The sequence below is a fragment of the Rhea pennata genome, chromosome 19, assembly GCF_028389875.1.
Source record: "Rhea pennata isolate bPtePen1 chromosome 19, bPtePen1.pri, whole genome shotgun sequence".
Lineage (NCBI taxonomy): Eukaryota > Metazoa > Chordata > Aves > Rheiformes > Rheidae > Rhea > Rhea pennata.
The window spans coordinates 4,166,371-4,183,830 of record NC_084681.1 but is presented as its reverse complement, the minus strand read 5'-3'; the positions used below and the strand labels follow the sequence as shown (position 1 = coordinate 4,183,830).

General features: G+C 36.0%; 1 protein-coding gene across 14 annotated transcripts in view; it reads right to left on the bottom strand.

The window, feature by feature from the left end:
• The window catches only part of BPTF (bromodomain PHD finger transcription factor), a 59,959-nt gene that overhangs the window by 10,063 nt on the left and 32,436 nt on the right, over positions 1-17,460 (bottom strand). For 5 of the 14 annotated variants that reach the window (XM_062591473.1, XM_062591480.1, XM_062591477.1 and 2 more), the window contains 16 exons: positions 16,806-17,039; positions 14,110-16,519; positions 12,925-13,049; positions 12,525-12,653; positions 11,941-12,091; positions 11,008-11,131; positions 9,466-9,718; positions 8,861-9,022; positions 7,777-7,925; positions 7,310-7,433; positions 6,587-6,810; positions 5,223-5,445; positions 4,046-4,938; positions 3,215-3,297; positions 1,545-1,770; positions 760-1,118 (listed from right to left, as the gene is read on the bottom strand). In XM_062591473.1, coding sequence (XP_062447457.1) covers positions 760-1,118; positions 1,545-1,770; positions 3,215-3,297; positions 4,046-4,938; positions 5,223-5,445; positions 6,587-6,810; positions 7,310-7,433; positions 7,777-7,925; positions 8,861-9,022; positions 9,466-9,718; positions 11,008-11,131; positions 11,941-12,091; positions 12,525-12,653; positions 12,925-13,049; positions 14,110-16,519; positions 16,806-17,039 — 5,869 coding nt within the window. Of the gene's footprint in view, positions 1-759; positions 1,119-1,544; positions 1,771-3,214; positions 3,382-4,045; positions 4,939-5,222; positions 5,446-6,586; positions 6,811-7,309; positions 7,434-7,776; positions 7,926-8,860; positions 9,023-9,465; positions 9,719-11,007; positions 11,132-11,940; positions 12,092-12,524; positions 12,654-12,924; positions 13,050-14,109; positions 16,523-16,805; positions 17,040-17,460 lie in introns of those variants that run through there. The other 9 variants (XM_062591483.1, XM_062591485.1, XM_062591486.1 and 6 more) reach the window with 8 other exon arrangements.

Below are 17,460 nucleotides of genomic sequence, written 5' to 3'. Positions count from 1 at the left end.
TCTACACAGCTATCTGGTGTTAACCTTTACTAACCCACGATGTTAGTCATTACTAGCTTAAGCAGGTACGCACAACACTATCCCACAGCAATCCACTGAATCTTCAACTCCACTGCTTACGCAATTTCTTCACAAACTTTGCGTACAGCATTTCCTCCTTCACAGGATTTTTTTTTCCACAGTTAGAATCAAACATTAAAGAGAACTGCAGCTTTCACTTTGCCAAATGCTTATGTATTCAACTTTTTGATCAGGTCTGGTACATAACACATGGAAACCACTGCTACCCGAAACATTGTCCAAAGTGAGCCTCAGTCCAGTAACTCAGAATCCCCTTTACTGGCTAGTGATTTATATAAAAAAAGTTATTTATTGGAAGACGGTACTGAAGCTACTTCTAAAGAACATCAGTCACCTGTTCACAAGCAATTGCTCAAACCCATAGTCACTTGCTTCCAAGGCAGAGGCAAAACGGCAAAAGAAAGAATAACAGAGCGGAGAAAAAAAAAAGAAAAGTATGTGCATGTGAGACAGAAAGGTCATACAATGGAAACATGCAAACAAGTAAAAATATAAATCACACAAGTTAATAGTTCTGTAACTGCTAGTGTAACCGACTTCATTCTTTAATACCTTAGTGATCACTGCAATAACACTTAATAGTCTATCTCCAGTTCTAAAACTACCTTAGACTAATAGCTAAATACTAAATCTAAATCAAACAACACACAATAAAAGCCTGTGGCATTCACTACTCACTTAGATTCGTCATAAGGTGTTTTACAGATGCAGTAAAGTTTTGTGTCCTTCTTTGTTTCCTTTGAGGTAGTAGAAATCATTTTCTTTTTCTTGGACTTGGAAGCTGACAAATCTTTCTCCTCATCTCTTTTTCTCTTCTGGGAGGATACTGGCATTGGGACTGTGGTGGAGGAGGACGTGACATTGGCTGCATGTTGCTGTGGTGGTGGTGGTGGCAGTGGTGATGGTGGTGGTGGTGGTGGAAGAGGTGCAGTGGCTGCAGCGGCTGCCGCCGCAGCAGCGGCTGCTGCTGCAGCAGCAGCTGCCTGAGCTTTTTCTTTTTCTTTCTTAATTTTAGTCAAGTCTTTCTTTAGCTCCTCCTAAAGTACATTAAACAAATAAATACAGAGGGAGAAAATTCCTAAGATTATCCCAGGACAGGAATAAAATCTAAACAAATCCCCATGCTTAAGTAAAAAAAAAACAATTTAAGTCATTTAAATGTGCAAAGCTTTTAAGGTACCTAACCTACAATTCACATAAAATTAAGGGATGGCACTCTTTGCCTACTATGACACATCAGCTGTAATTTATCAGCAACTGTTTCCTGAAACAAAGTATATTCATTCTAAATGAAAGCTAGAAGCGTACAAAGAAGGATATCTATTGGTTTAGCAGATATCCATGCAACCAAAACCAGAACGTCCTCCTGTACATTTCCTTAAAATCTGAGTAAATAAAATTAACACAGAAACATTCTCCCCTAATGTAAAATCAAATTAGTCTTTGAGAAGAACTGTCCTTACCTGCACTTCAATTTGTAGATCTTTGTCCAGAAGTGCTCTTTTTTTCAATATTTCAGCTTTCAGCTGTTCTTTATGCTTGAAAAGCAGAGCCGAGAGCTTGGTAGCATTCTGCTTACTACGTTTCTGTTCTACACTCTCTTCTCGCTTTCGTTTCTTAGCTGCCTGTTTTTCTTCTTTATCTATCTTATCCAGAATATATTTCATCACTTGGTTGCATACAATCATTCTAGGGAAGGAATAAAGAAAAAGCACATTGTGCTGAGCTGCCTGTTTATCTCAAGTTGAGACTATTTAATTCTTAGTGTCTTAGAATTATTTAATTCTCTAGTCTCTGCACGTTGCAAGACTAGAATTTCTAAAATTGGATATTCTGACTTTCTTAAAATAAAACATTACAAGGTAAATTTTGTAACAGATATTGTTCCCACTCACGCTTATTTATTAGAGCACTAGAGGGACAGACAGGAAGTCCTCAGGCTAGTTAAAAAACATCAGTCACAATTCTGCTCCAGAACTGACCCAAGTATTGATCCTTCCTCCCCTTCCCCTACAACACTTGAAACAAAAGTTTAGGCTTCAATATATTGAGGGAGATTTTCATTTAATTCAGTTTCCACAAACATGTTTGAAAGAGCTGAATTCCTTGGTTATTCTGATGCACAGTGAAAGCAAATTGGAAGCCCGTAAGTTACTCCAGATCATAAACTTCCATCCTCCGGAAAGCACCACTAACACATCACATTTTGGTATATGGAGCGACAAACATTTTTCATTGTATAAAATTCAGTACAAAACAATTCAAATGTAAACCATAATCCAGATTTTTCATTAACGAAGAAATTGTTTATTGTACACCTTAAGTACAACTTGGGGTGTCGGACTTCTATCCATCTAAATACGTTTGGCAGTCTGCCATTTATGAAATGACGAATATATGACAATACATTTTATTCTTTCTTATGAAGCTGTGAACACTAAATGAGTAGTACGAACTGATACTGATATAACCAATTAATCTTATCCTCTGATTTGATAATCAAAATATTATAAAAACACTAATCTTTTTGTTACAAACTGGATAACAAGTGTGTGTTGTCAACTGAAGCAACTACATGAACGAAAAGGGATCAAAATAATCCCAAGATAACAAGTGACAAACATTCTAACTCTGCATTTAGCAGCTTCATACACAAAATCTCCTAATTTGTGGAATACTGTTATCTTTTCTCTACAGAGTGGGATGTAAAGTATCAAAAAAAGGAGACAAAGTGACACCAAAAGACAAAATGGAAATAAATTGTCATAATAAAGAACAGATGAAGAATAGGCTTTGCTGCAATAGAATTATTAATTCTTCATTCTGTGTTGCTTTAAGGATGTTTATCTTGAATTTTTCCAAAATTACAACTGGCTCCATACACATGCATATAACATTTCATTTTTTAAGAAATAAGCAAAATTAAGAATATACAAGGATTCAATCACTTACAGGTAGGAATATCATTACTAAAGTAACAGTTCTCACTAGTTACTTGTGAGTGTTACTTTAGTCAAATTTAAAATAAAACAACATCTACAAGCAGGTTTCTACAAAACAGTGTTTCATTACAACACCATTAAAAGTTGCTATATATGCAAACATCCAAAGATGCATTATGGTGCACACTCACCTTTGATTTTCTTCCCTCTCAGCTGGGGTCAACGTCTTCTTCTGCTTCAAGTGTTCTATCACAGCATTCTGTTTCATAACCACCTGTAAGATCATACAGAATCCAAAATAAAATGTGAAAAATTTAGCCAGTATTTAATAATATTACTGGGAGAACCAGGACGTTTCCTAAATTAAAAAAAAAAAAAAAAAAAAAAAAAAAAGTTTTATTTCAGTGAGTGACAAAATAAAACTGACTATCCATTCAGTGCTTGTTTAAAGCAATTTACCTTGAAATTGAAAACCTACCCCCTCCCCAAACCCAGAGTAAGAAATTTGCTTATGCTCAATTGAAACCCAGGGACTAAATGTAAATTGGTATTATTTGTTCAGTGACTGGTTGTTTGTATATATATATACATATATATATATATATATAAAGAGTTCAGTATATATATTTTAAAAGCCTCACAGCCATCCAACATCATTACATTTCAGATACCTCTTTGAAACCTCAGTTTCCTAGAGCAGGCAATGAAAGTGCCATCTGTTCCGAACATCAGCTCTCCTACCTATAACCTATCTTTTCTGAACTAAGAATAAAGATATACTGTCCCAGCAGCTAGTGGTAAGTTGAATCGAGGTGCCAGACGACTACAAACATGCTACAATTGACTTGATATGCTGAATTAACTTAGAATATTTTATTAGACTGTCAAAACTGATCGTGCGCTAACTCTGAAAGAATCAAATTAACTGCCTATCAAATGTATTAACATTGTTAACAAGAACAGGCATTTAAAATGAGATTTGTTTCATTAATTAATTTTTAATTTCCTTCTGTTAACTTTACCTGTTTCTGGATAATGTCACTTTGATTAGAAGCCTGAAGGGTGTGCTCACGTTTAATTTCTATCTGTTGCTGCTTTTTCTTCTGTTGCTGCTCCCTGAGCTGCTGAACTCTCTGCAGCTGCTCCTGAACACTAGCTGCTTGAACTGTTACCACATTCTGAATCTGGTGAGCCTGTACTGGGCTAGTTTGTTGAATCTGAATAGGTAACTGAAGCTTGATCTGCTGGGGCACACTGCCTTGCTGGGCTTGTATCTGAGCCACAACATGTGACTGAAGCTGAGAGAGAACTTGGACTTGTTGCTGAAGCTGAGGCACTGTAATTACTTTTGTTGGAGGCTGCTGAAGTTGCAGCTGAGGACGAGTTGGGGATTGCACAGGAACCTGATTTAAACTTTGAGTAGTTGGAAGGGTTGAGACTGAAGTCTGAACCTGAGGTTGTGATTGCTGCAGCTGAGCTTGAATTTGTATGGGAGCATGGGGCTGCATCTGAATCTGTTGTTGGGTTGTAGTCTGCACCTGAGCTGGTTGTTGAGGCTGGACTTGGGACTGGCCTTGTGGAGGGATGGCAGTCTGCGGCTGACTCTGGACTTGCACTGGAGATTGCCCTTGAGCCTGGGTCTGTGTTGGAGACTGAACTGTCAACGGAGATTTTGATGACTGTGCTTCAGGTGTGGCTGGAGAGTCAACAGATGTTGGAGTCTGAGATTCAGGCTGGGTCTGAGTTTCAGACTGAAGTGGTGGCTGAGGTGCCTGTGGCTGAGCTGGTGACACAGGCGGAATACTCTGATTCTGCATTTGGGGCTGAGATTGCTGTTGACTCTGAGGCTGTGGCTGAATTGATGGCAATGCTGATGTTGGTTGTGCCTGTAAAGCTTGCTTCTGTTCTCCTGTAGCTGTGAAGGATAAAAACAAAGTATTCCATTCATTTCAAATGGCAGTTCTACAAACCTTACTAATTTGAACAGTCAGAATTTCTGAATTTGATGAAGTAGCTTTAGAACTACTTCAGAACCTACCCTTCAGAACTACTGTAAAGCTCTATGCAGAAATTCAAGTGTTCTAAGCTTATTGTATACTTCAAATAAATTTGCTTTAGTAAGAGACCTTCTCCAACTGCACAAAAAAACCTCAGGCAACCTAAGCTGATTTTTTTTTCTGCTGAACAGACAATGCTTACCTGAGGTTGAAGTGGAAACTGTTGTTGTAGTGGTGCTAGCTGTAGTAGCTGCTGCTGGCAGTGGGGTGAAAAGGAATCTTTGAATTGTACCATTTGGCATAGCTGCTTGCATTAGCTGTTGTCCTGGACCCGGTATTACAGTCACACCCTGAGGGATTAATTGCAATTGACCAGTAGTTTGACCTTGTCCCTGAATCACTACAGTTAATCCTTGACTGCCACCCTAAAAAAAAAAAGAAGAAGATCTCCTGTATTAATGATATAATTATTAGACAGAAATCCAAAAGCTGAGATCAGGAAGATGGTAAAAATATTCTTCCAGTAATTCTATCAACAGATCAGCAGCTTGGGTTTAGTTAAAAAAAAAAAAAACATCCAAATACTGACAAGAATCTTATCTAAAAAGCAGCTAAAATGGAACATATTTGTTTCTAGAATTTACAAGCAATACAGAGCATTGAAAATTTTACACATACTATAAATCACCTTCTCAAGAAGGTGTGTAAAAACTTTCTACACTGCAAGAGAATTCCTAACTGTGTATCAGATCTTACCAAATGTGAGCTTTTATCACGGACTGTTCAGCTGCTTTGTAATGTATTATAAATTTTTGTTGCATAAGCTGCCTCTTTGGACATCAGCATTCTGTTTATCTTTAATGTAGAGAAAAATAGCTAAGCTTCCAAAAAAGATCAGAGAAAATTTAATCTTCAGAATGATTTAAAGACCTGTATCATCCAAATAATCAGTCTCTATAGAGGTTGCTCATGGCATCAACCTCAACTGAAGTATGGAGAAGGCAGAACACCTAGAAGCATAACTCCAATTTTGCAAAGCCACAGAACTGAACACGGTCCCTACAAAAGCTATTCGGAATCTTTTGAAGTGGAACTGAACTCAGTCTTGTTCCACATATAAAAATCATACCTGGCAACAAGCAGTCTGCACGGTACAAACTTATATGTATTATTATTTTCTTCTGAGAATCAGGAGAACACGAATGAAAACTAAATATTCATGTAACACCAAAAGAAAGGAATAAATATTACATTCTAAAGATCTACAAGAGACTACACAAAATTATGTCCCTTACGCAAGATGTCTTTCTATACTTCCAGATTTTCCTGATGTCAATTACAATACTGGGTAATAAAATAGGAAGAGAAATTTAAGACTTGCAACATGCTATTTAAGCATCTTTCAGTCTGTAATTATGGTACCAGCTATTCTAAGTGAAGGCTGAAAGATAACTGAGAATGTAAATTTCTGAGCAGATACATCATGCTGCTGAAGTCAAAAGATACCATCAGGTATATCAAAGTGTACAGCATATCTTCATCCCCGGGGGCTGTAAAGTATTCTACCTGTCCTTGTGTTAGTTGTGTGAGTTGGGCCATAGTAAGTTTCACTTGTCCCTGCTGAGGGCGAGGGGGCTGAGATGCGGTTTGTGGCTGTATGGGCTGAGGTGGGGTTCCAGGAGATGTTACTGTCTTCTGTCCAGGACTTGAAGAAGCTGTGCTTGTACTAGAAACTGCTGTTGAGACAGGCTGACCTCTGATTATCTGAGTCACCACCTGCTGTGTCTGACCTGTAAGAGAAAATGTTGTAATATTGAAATGTTCGACATTTTAATCATTGGCGCAATACACCTCTGAATCATAATTTCTTGCAGTAATACCAAACAAATCAAGCAAACACTGCAGTTTGCAAATGAATTTCCATTACAAATAACGTTTCTGTGGTTGACTGAAAAGTCTGCAAAATGTTTTTATTTTTGTTTTATAATTCAGTTTATATACTTACAAGGAACTTCAAATACTAGTCCCCTTCTGCTTTTATACGAAAAACTTTCTCAAGGTACTGTCACTCTAAATTTTTTTTTTTTTTAAGGGCTTAATTCTAACTACTGTGTTGATGTCAATGACAACTAGCACTGCAAAGCCTATAACTGACATCTTTAAAAGTCAAAAGACACCTGTCAAGCATCAAAATGATATTTTTGCACTGAAGCATGTGATACAGGAAGTATTTATGAGAAACAAACCACAGATTTCATACTGGAAATTTAAATATTAAAATGAACCTACTGGCTGGAAGAATACCTTGTTGCACCACCAGAGGTGTTCGAATGATGGTCTTTCCAAGTGTTGACTGTTGAAGTGGTGTCCGTATTACTGTCATACCAGGGCGGAGTGGTGTTCCTTGCATTACCTACATACACCAAAATGGAGAGAATATGTAAACTTTAATAAACTCCTGAGATATGCTCTGAAGAGTTTGGGGGTTTTCATTTATTAATATAGCAAGATATGAGAAGATGCAAGTAGATCCAATATTTTTTTCATCTATTCAGAGTTGTTAAGGCTTACCAAGCTCTAAACTATTATTTTTTCCAGGAGGATTCTTTATTCAAAGGAGGTGTATCAACTCTCTCCATTAATACTACTGCTGAGATAAGCCAAAAAAGCTAAAGACTAAACAGATGGTTTATATCTGTGAATAACATATATGTGCCCCAAACCTTTTGCATTAAACAATCAGAGAAATATCTTACTTGTGAGGTGCTTGTTGTTCCTAAAGTCCCTGTGGTATTTGGCCTAATTGTTACAGTTGCTGTCCTTGGCTGGAATGAAGTAAATGTCTGACTTGCACCTGTAGTTGACGGAATGATACCCAATACCTTTTGCTGAACTTGAACAACACCTAATTAAAGAAAAATTAAGAATTTGTTAATGACAATTTCCAGTATAAGACATTACTGTAACTCCAGGGTGGCATTTAGAAATCAGTCTCCAGATTTCTAGAACACCTTTGAGTGTCTCAACATTTCTTGGGAGAACCTCTGTCATAGTCTAAAAAGAAGTAGCATTATACTTGGTCAATATTTTCATCTACATTGTAAGTTAAGAAATAGGTATTTCAGAAAAAAATAAGGAAAGAGTGAAACTTCATAAAGACTAGTTTGATTGTAACTGCAAAGGAGTCCTTGCATTGATGGGATGCCACAAAATAAATATTATACAACCATTAAGTAAAGGTTATATCTGATTCATTTAAATGTAGGAGACCAGTTTAACACCTTTCACCTACAAAATCATGGTGCTGAAGAAAATGTGCAATATTCTTCCTCTCGCCTACGAAATTTCAATACAAAACTAGTAGCCTCCAAGATTTCTTCAGGCACTAAGTAAAATGGAGACAGCAGATTGAGTGGATTTGTTTAATATACATCCACAGATCTCAAAATATTAAAGCCCTTTACTCCAGGCAAGGAAGAACGTCAATCTTATTCTGGACACTGAACTTCTGCTCAGTGAAGAGCAGATGCTGGCATTTATTAGTAACTAAGAATAGCTGCTTTTGGGGGGGAAAGAAAGTATTTTACTGACATCTAATAAATAATGAAAAAAAAAAAAGCATGCTTCATTCCACATTTTTAAAGATAGAGATTTTAAGTTTGCACTATTAAATGTTGAGTGATTTAGAGGCGAAATCTTCTTCCCCCTACAGACACAAGAGGGAGAACAAGCTCTAGAAACTTTTTTCTTTCCTCCTCCAAGTCACAATTTACTTCACTGGGAAAGTACTTCAATCAGCAACCTGGAATACATTTTTTTATTCAGTTCCCCTTCCCCTACCTCCTTGAGTTGATGGCACATTGACGGCAACAATCTTGCTGTTTGCAGGGAGTGGCAGCTTAGTTATCACTTTCCCTGCCATCGTTACTGGACTGCCTGAGATCTGGAAGGTCTGCCCTGTGCTGGCAATGGTTGTGGCTGAGGTGGCAGCTGTGCTAGTGGCTATTGAGGCACACAGAACAGTCAATTTTAGAGCAGAATAATTAGTCAAGAATATGACTATTTGCAAGTATGAAACAGCAAACTACAGGATTATTTTTTTACAGTCATTTTGAATGTGTCAAGTCATTCTTGCTTTGGTAAAGACTTTTTTTGGAACAATAAGTTACAGCACAGAATCTTTTCATTATCAATCATTATTGTCAAGGATTACTCATACAGCTACTGGCAGCAATAAATTAAACAGGTTAGAAATAAAACTATCCAGCAAGACTATGAATATAGGAAAATTAGACAGATTCTATTTCAGAAGTGTTCTGCTGACTTAGCAAGGGAGTAAAGACAACAACTGAAATGTCAAAAATACTATGTTCTGGAGAAAACACAGGTGTTGTGTTGGAATTTATCCTATTTACATGCTCTTCGTATGATAATCAGCTATTTACCTGTTGAAGATTGGCCTTGTTTAACCCAAGTAGCAAAAGTCTGATGGAAATTCTTGTTCTGTTGGAATGTTACTGTAGCTGGAGAACCCACTTTTGTAGTAAGTACTACTTTGGTTCCAGTGGGAACTGGACCCGTTAAAGGGCCTACCACAACTTTCTGGGGAGTTGAGACAGTAGTTGCAGTACTGTTGGCTGTAGTGACTGCAGGGGCCACACCTGCAGCAGGTATCTGTTTCTGCTGTTCCAGTCGTTTCTACAGAAGATAGGAAGAAAATTAAACAAAGTGATAATTAGCCCCCTCAGATTCTGTAAAATAAATGCTGTTTTCCCAGTATTGATAGATAAAGGACTCTGATAGGATTTTTGTTTAATCTGTAAATGATTGAAAAATTAAGTGCTTGTGTACCCTTGTAGCTCTACATGTACAAGATCACTTGACCTGGAAAACTACAATTTTGCTTATACTACAGAGCCAGCAATTTTCTTTTAAAGTATCTTTAAAATCCTATGCTTAGATTAATTTCACTTTAAAGAAAATTTAATCTCAGATTAATATGAAAGGTTAAAATAATCTAAAAAACGCAAATGTAAATTTGGTTTCAATTATGTGCATATAACGTTTACCTACAATAGAAGATGCACCTCACCCAGCAACCCTCTGTGTAACTGTCACAAAAGGCACATTTGATTCAGAGAGCTATCTTTGTGAAGGGACAGTATCGGTAGGCTCCTTCACAATGCTAACTAATCTAGCATTCTTCCTTATGCTACAGGAATTATCTCTGTACATATTAATTTAAATTTCAATGACTGGTTAGCATTACATTGAGTTAATGCTCATGACTCTCAAATACGCAATAAGTAAAGATACATTTTGATCAAGGAAGATGAAATGAAAAAAGTCAACTGGAAAAAAGTAAAATACTTATTACAGCATGTGAAATACCAACATGGTTTTAATTTTCCTCATTTTAATCAGATAAGCAAAAATATGTATGTATGTATGTATGTGCATGCTTAATTCAGCCAGTTTCGGATAAGAAAAATCAAAAATTTGTTTTTATTTGAAAATAAAAGTAAATGCATGCATATTCCAAATTCACCCATATACCAAGGCAGCTTTCCATCACACCTCAGAATACTACTGATCTTACCTGGAGACTGGTGCTTCTCAGTCTTCTTTTAAAATAAAAAGAAAAAACAAACAACCCACCCTAAATCTTTTTGAAAGTGTTAGAAATAAGGTGCAAAAGAAAAAAAAAAGCAGCAAATCCAATCATTAAAAAAAAGAATAAAACCTTTTGCCTTAACCCTGTTTCAAAATAATGAACGTGCAGAATGGAAGCAGCATTACTTGATGTCTTAGTGGCGCCCTTTCAGCATGTCAAGTTCACACAAGAAGTGGAGGGAAAAAAAAAACAGAACAAAACACTATTTTAAAAATGGTGTAAGATGGGGAGAAACCTTGTTTCCCGTATTTGAATGCACGTGGGCCAACAGTGCAAAACTGCAGACAGGTGGGACTACTGCCAGCTCCCCCACCTGCTGGGCAGCCAATCGTTGCTGCTTTAGCTGAGCCTCCATTTGGGCCTTGAATTCCTCGGACTTCTTCAGTTCACTAACCTTAGCCTGCTGCTCAACTGCCTGCGCCTTTTCTTTCTCCACCCTGCCAAAGACATACAACCAAAGAGAAAATTATACCAGCATATAAATATCAACCATCAAATTAGATTTAATTTTAACCAGTTTCATTGCTCTTATAAGAACAAATGTCAAATCTTAGGATTACTGAGAAACTGGTCATGGCTTTAATGTTCAAAACAGACTACTGAAGTTGCATAAAACATCTCGAAAGCTTTCTGAAGCTAATAAACTACAACAGCTTTCAAAAAACTATTAATGAAAACTGGAATTTGTAATTACATCTGAGACTGCAAACATCATCTGTGTAATACCATTAGTTTAAAACTATTTTTCTCAAGAGACTCAAAAATGCTGTTCCAATTCTTAAGTATGAAATAGTGAAAATATTCATTTTACGATGGCAACATTCTCAGACTGAATTTATCTATACTTCATATACTAATATGCATTGATTTTCTTTGTAACTATTTCCCATGCTTATGAAGTAATTGGTATTGTATGCTAGAAGGTTACTTCTGTATTGCATGGACAGGTTTTAAGCTACTTTTTGCATTCACATGACCTTAAACAGTTTGTGTTAAAATACTTCTAAGGTTGTATTAATTTGTATTATAGTTCTAATGAACTTGTAAGATCTGTATAAATTAATTTTTGGCATCAGAAAGTTTTGTTTTACAACTTTAAATTTGACTGTATCAAAAGGCATAGTAAAAACTCTACACAAGTTAGCTTTCACTGATTGTAGCTATCAAGCTTGTGCTTAGTGGGAACATTTAGAATACAAACACAAATCAAAACGCTATTTTTAAAAGCTCATTTTAGTTGGTTTACCTTTCAGCAAATGCCCTGATCTCCCATAATTCCAATTCTTCCTCTGCTACCCAGCTTTCAATGATAACAGGGCCTGTTTGCTTGGGTGTTTCAGGCCTTTTTGGCCTTAGTGCACTTGACCGTAGTCCCTTCCTCTGAGGTGTTGGAGTTTCTTTAGAGAACAGTCAAAACACAGACATTAAGCTCAATCACAAAATAAAAAGTGTAATACAAAATGTAGTGTCCCCCTTATAGACACAGACACACAACTGTCATTTGAGTCAAACTCAATCTATTCCATCACACAAAGAGATACAAAGTCATTCACAATTAATATTCTTTTAACAAAAACAGACAAAATGCTTTGCTTACAGTGAGTGTTTCTGTGTTAAACTCATCTTTTCCAATCTCATTTTAGAAACAGGAAAGCCTTTCAGCTACAGATAAATCAAGTCAGTTAAATGCATCATTTGTTTCACACAGGAGAACAAATAGTTCATGTCAAGCTGTATTTGTTTCCTGTGGTCTAATTTAACATAAAGGTACAGTTACCTTAATTTCTGTACAAGCTTATGGGGAGAGTGAACACGTATAAGCAAACATACCTTTTGGAGCCTCTGGTACACCAATGGGACAAATAATTTTTCTTATACAGTACTCTGAACGGATTCCATAAGGACCAACATCTCTCCGCTTGATTATTTCTGTTGTTGTAATTTCAGTTTCAGATGTTTCTACAACGAGTTAGCCCCAAAAATGTTAACAAAATAGAAAACAGGTACAAGATAAAAGCTAAACAAAGTTTGTCCAAAGAACCTTCCAATTGACCTAATACACGCAAGGTAAAGAAATAGCAATTAAGTGTGAACTATTGGCTATTTAAACAAATACAAACGCCATACCTAACATCAAACCTTTATATAAGGGATCTGAATGACAGTAATACTAAAAATTAGCAGTAAGAAATTTCATGCTAAGAAACCCAGAAATTTGAAGACATAATACCTGTACGTGTAGTTCCTCCCCCAGGTGGAGCTTTTGCAGCCATATCATCCCATTTGAGACATGCCCACAGTAACCGCAACATAAGACTCACTCCAGCCAACGATTTTACTGTTTGAAGTCGATATCTAACCATAAGCAAAGAGTATTAATTACATTTTAAAATTAAAATGTATTCAAAATACCTAACCAGGAGACAAATGTTTTACATTCTAATTTACTGAAGAATATACAAAATTACTGAGGAATAAATAGCAAAATTTATAACTGCTTCAACCTAGCCAATGGTCTAAGAGGTTTGGATTTTCCAGGTCAAAGAAAAGCATTCTTAGAAAATTCCAAGATGAATGTTCAAAAGTAAAAGATAGGTAAAAGTCAGGCTCCAGCAACATGGAAAAATACATGTATGCATGGTTTCCCAATCCAGGATGCAAAGCTATTTAAATTTCAGAAACGCCTTAAATTTTTCCCTTGCATTTTAATTTGGCCACTGTTGATTTAAACATTCCATCTATTGTGGGCGAAAGCATCAAGATCCAAATTCATTCATAAGAAAAATCCAGAGAATCACAGTAGAAGTATATATTTTATAATATTAAATGTGGTTTAGATTCATTTTATTTATGTGAACTGGTGACTTTTAACCACTTTTTTCTAGCCACTATGAGGGGCACAATGAATTAGCTATTTGACAATAAAACAGCATTGCATCACAGTACCAGTATTCTATAAGTCTGCTATATGGTGCAATATTCAGGGCTTTCTATAAGAAAACCTGAAATAAAACCGGAAAATGTAGTGCAATAGAGAAATAGTTAAACCAATCTGCACACCAGAAGCATTAACTGGCCCTCAGATTCCTGTGCGACTTCAGCTAGGCTACCAACATGATCAAGTAGTCCCTATAAAAATCGTTTCAACTGAAGTATCTAGTGTCAAAACCAGACTAGGCTTCTTCATATTGTTTTAGATTTGGCAGTGATTGCTTTCCTAAATTGTAACTTGTACTTTTCATTTTTGTAAGACAGACTGTTCAAGAATTCTTTTTTCAAATAAAAAATATTGTCTTTCAATTCAAGTTAGTGAAAAAGTCACCATCGGCCATACACACATACAGCACTTGTACTTTCAAATTAAATAAATTTCATCCCATCCCAAACTCTTCCTTAAAAATGTAAAAGTATATACCTCCAAGTGATCCCAAAAGTTGGTCTTGGAGATGGATATGGCCAAATATCCAAGGCAGGTTTTGCATTGTAATTAAAATAAGGAACTTCTCTGATTCCTCCTCTTCTGGCCAACTTTTTCAAGTCATCATTGGGTAAAACAAATATGCTTTTTTTACTGCTTTTGGTAACAAACTTTCTGTAAGATGGTAAGGCAGTCCCAGAACGAGTTTTTTTAGGTTTTGCAAATTTCATTAATTTCACCTTGTCTTTTGTAGAATATTCTTTGCTGACAGTCATGGAAGTCACCAACGTGCCCTCTGAGGTGGTCAGTGAATCAGTTACTGTTGTCGTAACTACTGTTTTGCTATGCTCTTGTACAGAAATGACATCAACATTGCTGTTTGTAGCTGGAGTAGTAAGCTTAGTTACAGTAGTGGTGGTAGTTACAGTAGATATGGCACAATTTTCTGTAGACGATACCACTGTTGTTTTCTCATCATTAGCAGCTACAGTCTCTGCAACTTTAAACACAGTTTTAGATTCTGTGGAAACAGTTGATGTTGTTGTAGTCACTTCAGTAATAATAGTTTTTATTTTATTTTCTCTGTTAGTATTTTCCATTTTATATGTCTGTAGACCATTCTGATCAGCAAAGTCACTACTCAAACTAGATTCCTCACATGAGGTCACAGGTGATGGAGCAACTTTTTTATCCTCAATGATTTCAGTTTCCATACATTCTGTTTCACCACTTAAGTTATTTTCTTTACAGAATGTATGCGTCTGTGTGGAAGCAGTGCCAACAAAGGTGGATCTTTCAGGAGAAAGTTGCTTTTCTTCATTTTTCTGCACATACTCAGGAACTTCATGTGGTGGCTGAAGACCCTCTCCAGATTCAAACTCTGGTAAACTCTGCAAACATGACTTAGGGTCCACATTATTTTTATTTGTGTCTTCTATCATGATGTCACCATTCATAAATGGTTTTATTGAGGAATCCTTAAAAGTCAATGGTTTTATTTCATGTTCAGGAGTAGATTTATTAATATTATTAACTTTTGGTTCAATATCACTCCCCATTGTAGTTTCACAGGTGTCTTTAACTAAGCATTCATCATTTGGTAATATTTTAACATCATCTTTTCCATTCACCTGAAACACCAATTTTCCTTTTTCTATGTCTCTATCAGATTCGTTTTTATTATTCTTTTTGTCAGTAATACTATTTAGATTTGTCTGATCAAGACATCTGCTTACAGTACCTGTCTCCACTTTCAATTCCTGACCTTTCATTTTACCATTAGCCTCAGATAGTTCAGAGCTCAGCAACTCCTCATCAGTTTCTGCCCCATCCATGCATTCCACAGTTTGAATTTCATGACTTTTTTCAGAAACTAGCTCTGTTTTAAATGCTTCTAGATCTTTACTAACTGGTTTTTGGTGAAATACAACCTTGTTTTCAGATTTATTGTCAGTCTTTCTTAGAACTGTTTCTTCCTCCATCTCACCTCCTTGAAAGGTTGCTAGTTCAGAATGGCTTTTTATCATACAATTGTTTTCTGAGTCTTTGTTCTCCGGTTCAGAATTCCCTTCTATTTTTTCAAGAACTGCCAGAACATCTTTTCTACAGCTACTTTCAGTTACCACAGGGTGTAAGTTTTCACATTTACTCTGAGATATTCTAGTAATAGGTAATTTTTGTTTCAAAGGTTTTTCACTTGTTTCTAAAACATCCCATTTGATTTTACTTTCTGCATTTGTTTGTTTCAAGCCATCCACAAAGGAACTCTCACACTCGTCAAGAACCTCTTGCCCTTCACATTTATCGGTAGTCATAGGTTCAGGGTTGTTTTCTTTACTGTCATTCTGAACTGAGCTTTCACCTTCAGAGCACTGAGGGGAGTCTTCATCCAGCAGCTGGCCTTCTCTCTTTGATAGCCTATTTGCCAAAGGCAAAGATGGCTCACCTGGCTCACCGCTTTTGGCATGAGAGATGCTGCTGATTGGCAAGCAGTCCTGTTCTGCAACTTCAGTTTGGGTCTTATCTGCAATATAGGTTCTGTCTTCGGAAGATATATCAAACTGACTTCCTTCTTTTACTTTTCCTGTTTGTAGCTCATCTATGATTTTCTCGGGGCTTACAGATCGAAAGCCTACAGTTTTAGCACTAGCCTCTAGTTTCATCCTTTCTAGACGTTGTTTTTCTTCCAGTGTAAATTGCTTTATTCGCCTCTCAAGTAGTCCATCTAGCTTTGATGATTTTACTTTCCGTTTGTAGCAAGTCCTTAAATGAAATCCCTCACTGACATTGATTATATCCAGTTTATAAAGACTATCCTCATCTTTTATGTGGGACTCAATTTTCACATCATCGATATCCATAGGTTCTTCCTTGATGACTTTATCATTTTCACAATCAATTTCTTTTTCTGCTGCAGAGAAGAAATAGTTCTAAATTAGTAAGCTCCCCCAAAAAATCAGTAACAAGCTAGATTTTTACATTAAGTAAAATATACATATAAGAAATAAATGCAATGAACATTTGTAGATTTCAGGAAAAAAGGGAACCCCCAAAAATTGCTTAACTGGCAAATCTTAAGTGTCTTGACAAAACTTGGTACAGTTTTTCAGGAGCCATTTCTATCCATGGTCCAATGCTTTTTATACATACAACATTGTAAAGAACAGTTAGCTTTAAAATAAGATGTATATTACCTTTACCTTTTGCATGATTTAAGTTTTCAGAACTTCTATCAATTTCTGCTTTTTCTTCACATGACTTTTTTTCTTCTTTCACTTGTGCTTTCCCCAAAGTTTCTGAAACAACTGCTTTGTCCTTTGCTTGCAGGTCACGAGAATCCTTCATTTTATCCTTCTCTACTTTTACCTTTACTGGATTTTTTCTTTTCTCCAAGTCACATTTCTCAACAGTCTTATCTTCATTCTTTGCTATTAACAGATAAATTTAATGGTTTCAAGCTACTCAGATTTTTTTTATACTTTTTTTCTTTTTTTAAACATATGAAAGTATTCCTCTCAAATTAACCACACATCGTTACTAAAATCCAGAAATTGAATGCAAAACACAATAGTAAAATTTTAGTCTATAATTAGTGCAATATCAAAAAAAAATTATCTAAAAGCCCTGCAAAGATAAAGTCTGGTTTATTTACATTATTTTTTGGGGAATCTGTGTTGAACTTTTTTAAAGTAAGTTTTCCAAGAAACTAAACACAACTTTCCGAAAATCCAGCCTATTAAAAAACACATTAATTCAGGCTCTGAAAATGTACAGATCATTTTTAAAAATTTTGACTTGAATGGTTAAACATTAGCATTCAAATAAATACGTGCTTAATGCTGCAGTGGC